Here is a 4,618-nt window from a genome sequence, read left to right as displayed (position 1 = left end):
TTTCAAGCGTCGAATGAGTAAGTCTTGTTCAAATAATGAAGTCGAATATGAAGCTTTTATCACTGGTCTAAAAGCCTTAATAGATTTGGGGGCAACCTAAATCGAAATCAGAGGTGACTCTCAATTAGTAATAAGGCAAATTAAGAAAGAATATAAGTGGATTAAAGAAATTTTAATTACTTATTATGCTTTAGTAACTAGGTTGTTAGAGAATTTCGACTATGTCAATGTAGTCCATGTCCCTCATGGCGAAAATCATGAAGCAAATGAGTTAGCTCATATTGCTTCAGGTTACAGAATTTCTAAGGACAAATTAGAGGAGTTAATTGAGATAAAAGATAAATAGGATTCAACTTTATTTCCTTCTGAACATTTGTCTATAGAAAAACTTGGGGGGGGAGGGGAGATGAAGGCATAACTCTCGACGTATTACAAAAAATAGAAATTGGTGAAATTTTTGCCATAGACAATATGTCAGAAGTGGATTAGCAAAAATTGATAGTTCAATATTTAAAAAACCCAGTCGGATTAACTGATAGAAAAATTAAATATAGAGCTTTGAGTTATGTAATTCTGGGAAATGAACTATACAAGAAGACTTCAGAGGGTGTATTATGGAAATGTCTAAGCGAAGGTGAAGCATATTTAGCAATATCAGAAGTCCATAGTGGATCTTGTGGGGCTTATCAATCAGGTTACGAGATGAAATGGCTTTTGTTTCGACAAGGTTTATATTGGCCAACCATGTTGAAAGATTGCATTGAATTCGCAAAAGGTCGTCAGGAGTGTAAAAAATATTCAGGTATTCAATATGTACCAGCCAGTGAGTTACATGCTATAGTTAAACCTTGGCCGTTTCGAGGATGAGCTTTGGACTTAATCGGGGAAATTAAACCTTCGTCGTCTAAACAACAGAAGTATATCTTGGTTGGAATAGATTATTTCACAAAATGGATAGAAGCAATTCCTCTAGTTAATGTTGATCAGGAAGCTGTAAGTAGTTTCATACAGAAATATATTATTTATAGGTATGGGATACCTGAGACTGTCACTACTGATCAAGGATCAGTTTTTACTGTTCGAAAAATGCAAGAATTTACAGTCGAAACAGGATTTAAGTTATAAACATCGATGCCATATTACACTCAGGATAATGGCCAAGTCAAAGCTGCTAATAAAGTCATCATAAATTTAATTAAGAAACATGTGGGAAGAAAACCAAAAAATTGGCATCAGACTCTCGATCAAATTTTATGGGCATGTGGAACTTCCCCAAAAGAAGCAACAAACACTACACCTTTTCGTCTGACTTATGGACACGATGTTGTATTACCTGTGGAAATATATTTACAGTCGACAAGAATTCAAAGACAAGTTGATATTCCATCAGATCATTATTGGAACATGATGATTGATGAATTAGTCGACTTATACGAAGAGAGGTTAATAGCTCTGGATATATTAATTAGGCAAAAACAAAGAGTGGGTAAGGCTTATAACAAAAGGGTAAAGGCAAAAGTGTTTGCAGTAAATGACTATGCTTGGAAAGTGATTTTGCCTATGGATCAGAAAGATAAATCATTAGGCAAATGGTCACCAAATTGGGAGGGACCATTTAGAATATTGCGAATATTCACAGATAATGCTTACGAGATTGAAGAATTAGCTTCAGATCATCGAATTATGAAAGTATTTGAAAAAATATAAACCTATACTTTAGGAAATTGACATAGCAAGAACATAAAAAATAATAATATTAGAGCAATGGCCAGAAGGCTAGGAGGTACAAAAAAGGTGTTGTTTAAAACACCAGATATAAAAAAGATAGTTCTTATTCTAAAAAGTTGGGAATCTATTCTTAAAATCGACTAACTTAGGCTTTTCTAAAGATAGCTTGGACTCAAGTCGAGCTAATCCAGTCTTGAGAGCTTGAATATTTTCTTTAAGCTCAAGGGCTCTTTCACTATGATCGATTCCTTTCAAAGCCTCTTCATTGATGGCTTCATAAGAAGGGAGTCCTTCGATCTGGGCCAAAGCAGTCTTTTCTTTCTCAAGTTCGGCTACTTTCTTGTTAAGCTCGATGATTTGGGCTTGATAGTCAGAAATCTTGCTGTTGATCGTGTCTCTTTTTCACAAAACTGTTGGACTTTCTCTTGAAGTTCTTTGACCTTTTTAGTAGAAGCAGCACTGAAGTCCCATTCTCTATCCATTTCAAGAACTTTGTTCTTCGTTTGAAGATTAGTGTTCCTACTCAGCATCAAATCTCGCCAAAGTTGGTCAAAATAGGCCTCGAAGTCGAAGAAATACTGGGATATTGGTGCAGGAAGTGACGCCTTGATGATTTGGTCAAGCATTTTCCGTATTTCTCCTCCAAGAGAATCTGATTCTTCAAGGACCAGTAGAAATTCAGGTTCATGGAGATGGTCATGAAGTTGACAAATTAGAGACACAATGGGAGCTTCGATTTCATCTTCTAGAGTCCTCGACTGCGTAGGAGTTTTCTCTATAAGAGAATTCTCCCTAAGCTTTTGCAAGCGTAATAAGGCCTCTAAAGGGTCAATCTTCTTCAGATTCAGGATTTCTGATTGATCAAGAGAGCTGTTAGAGTTGTTATCTTCAATCACGGTTTTGAGTTGAGTTTGGGGTTCAACTATAGGAATGCTTGTCTCGACAAAAGGTTGAGGGTTATTCTCTTTGTGAACTGGAGAGGGAGCTAATTTCTTGTCATTGGTGGAAGTCATGTGAATCGTCTCAGGATGTTTTTGAGTTGGAGAAGTGATAATGTTGGATTTTTGAGGTTGACCAGGAGGGGTATTGGTTGAATCAACATCACTCCCAAAAGCATATGTCCTCTGTGGACTAAGGAGGCTAGTAGTTTATGGGTTTGGTTCGACAGTTGCCTCAGTATTTTTGTGGATCTCATCGACATTGTCCAAAATTATTAGGGGTTCCTACAAACAAAATTGTCACACTCTGTTAAAAAAAAGACTTAGTTGAGAAAAGACGAAGTGGAAATAAAGCTTTACCTCAATTTGGGTTTTTGATGATGATGCTTCTGTTTGTTTATTCACAACAATTTTGGGAGGAGGAGGTTGTTTCTTGGTAATTTGTTTCTTATTCTTTGCTGGAGTCGGAGCAGGAGGTCGAGAAAAGATTTCACCTTCGTCATCTTTTGGTGAAGTAGTTTCTTCAGAATCATCACTCACAATTAACTAAGAAAAATGGTGATACGCATGCTATCATATAAAGATTTCTTAGGAGTCGAATAAGATAAACGAAAAGGAACTACCTTTCTCACAGTGTTTGTTTTTTATTTTTTGATGATATTGGTGGTGTTTGAGCTACCCTGACGCTTTCGACCCTGAGAAATTGAATTGAGTTAAATTCAAGATAGGAGCTAAAGACAATCATACACCAAGATAGTCATACCTGTCTAGTCGTAGGACCTTCAACTTCGACAGCAGGGTCGTTACCTCCAAGACCTGAAAAGTTGAAAGTTAAGAAATTTTGTTCTTTGCATAAAGGAAATGGCGAAATTACTAGGAGCTTACTTATGTTCAGTCGGTCTTCCAAAATATCAAAGGCAGTTTTCAATTTGTTGACGAAGAAGGGGGCATCGAACAGTTGGTAGTATTGGCACCACCAGTCTTCAAACTCTTTAGTTGTCAAGTAGGAGTTTTGGAAGGTAAACTTGGGAAGTTCTAGAAACTGTTTATTATGGAACTTTAAACAGTCGACATGGTTTCGAGAGGTGAATGGTCTTCCCGACCAACAAATGCCAGTCTCATGAGTGTATAGACTTTTGGGTAACATTTGGCTAAGGCCAAATTATCGAGACACCAGGTTAGGTTGATAACCTATAAACCCATAACATTTGCCAGTGGATTCAATTCGATATGATAAAAGAGTTGGAATTAAAAATGCTGCCTAAATAGCATTCAGGTGAGCATGTGTTATAGGAGTTCTTCTGGGGAAGATAGCCCTAAACCAACTAGGCCCAAAGCACCTGTTGGAAAAAGGAGCCGTGGACGAAAGGAAGAATTTACATTCTGGGAACAGTTTAGTGAACTTCATGAAGTTCGTCTTGTTGGACTCACATTGGGGAGTCTGCAGAGCAAGCTTAATGCCTTCGACACGACGGTCATGCATGACTTCCAAAATAGTTGGTGATACTGTGAAACCAAGATATGATTCGAAAGTGGCATTTAGCCAGTGTTGAAGTAGCCAGTAAGGGCCTGATAAGGAGAGTGGTTTTGGAGTTTCGTGAAGGTGTTTCAGTCTTAAAGAAGCTAAGCCTAAGTTTTGATAAAGATAGGCTAACAACAGCTTACCTAAGGAAATCTTTTGACCCTCATGCACTTGAATGGCTGATAACGCGAAAACGTATCGCATATTTAGCTTAATTTACATGCATTATTATTCTATTTTATTTTGATTTTATTATTTTATTTTGTATTATGCCGGTATTTCTATTTGTTTTCAGGAATTTATTTAATCGGAGCTCGCAAATGAAATAGTCGGAAAAAGGACTTAAAATGGAGAAGAATTGCTTAAAATGCCAATTAAATAAGGAGGTGCAAATAACAAGAAGCAAAGGCCCAGAACACACGCAAGCCCA

At 37.0% G+C, this 4,618-nt stretch overlaps 1 protein-coding gene across 1 annotated transcript; it reads left to right on the top strand.

Annotated features, from left to right (window-relative positions):
- Nucleotides 1-1,131: 1,131 nt before the first annotated feature.
- On the top strand, nt 1,132-1,707 carry LOC131639550 (uncharacterized). The gene has a single exon (XM_058910041.1). It carries the CDS (start codon nt 1,132-1,134, stop codon nt 1,705-1,707), a length of 576 nt encoding a protein of 191 aa, XP_058766024.1.
- Nucleotides 1,708-4,618: the final 2,911 nt, after the last annotated feature.

This window comes from Vicia villosa, unplaced genomic scaffold (assembly GCF_029867415.1).
Source record: "Vicia villosa cultivar HV-30 ecotype Madison, WI unplaced genomic scaffold, Vvil1.0 ctg.002685F_1_1, whole genome shotgun sequence".
Lineage (NCBI taxonomy): Eukaryota > Viridiplantae > Streptophyta > Magnoliopsida > Fabales > Fabaceae > Vicia > Vicia villosa.
This window is presented reverse-complemented; position numbering and strand designations above follow the sequence as displayed.

What these genes read in the sequence shown, in the direction of transcription:
- LOC131639550 (XM_058910041.1), top strand. Translation starts at nt 1,132, where the DNA reads ATGCCATATTACACTCAGGATAATGGCCAAGTCAAAGCTGCTAATAAA.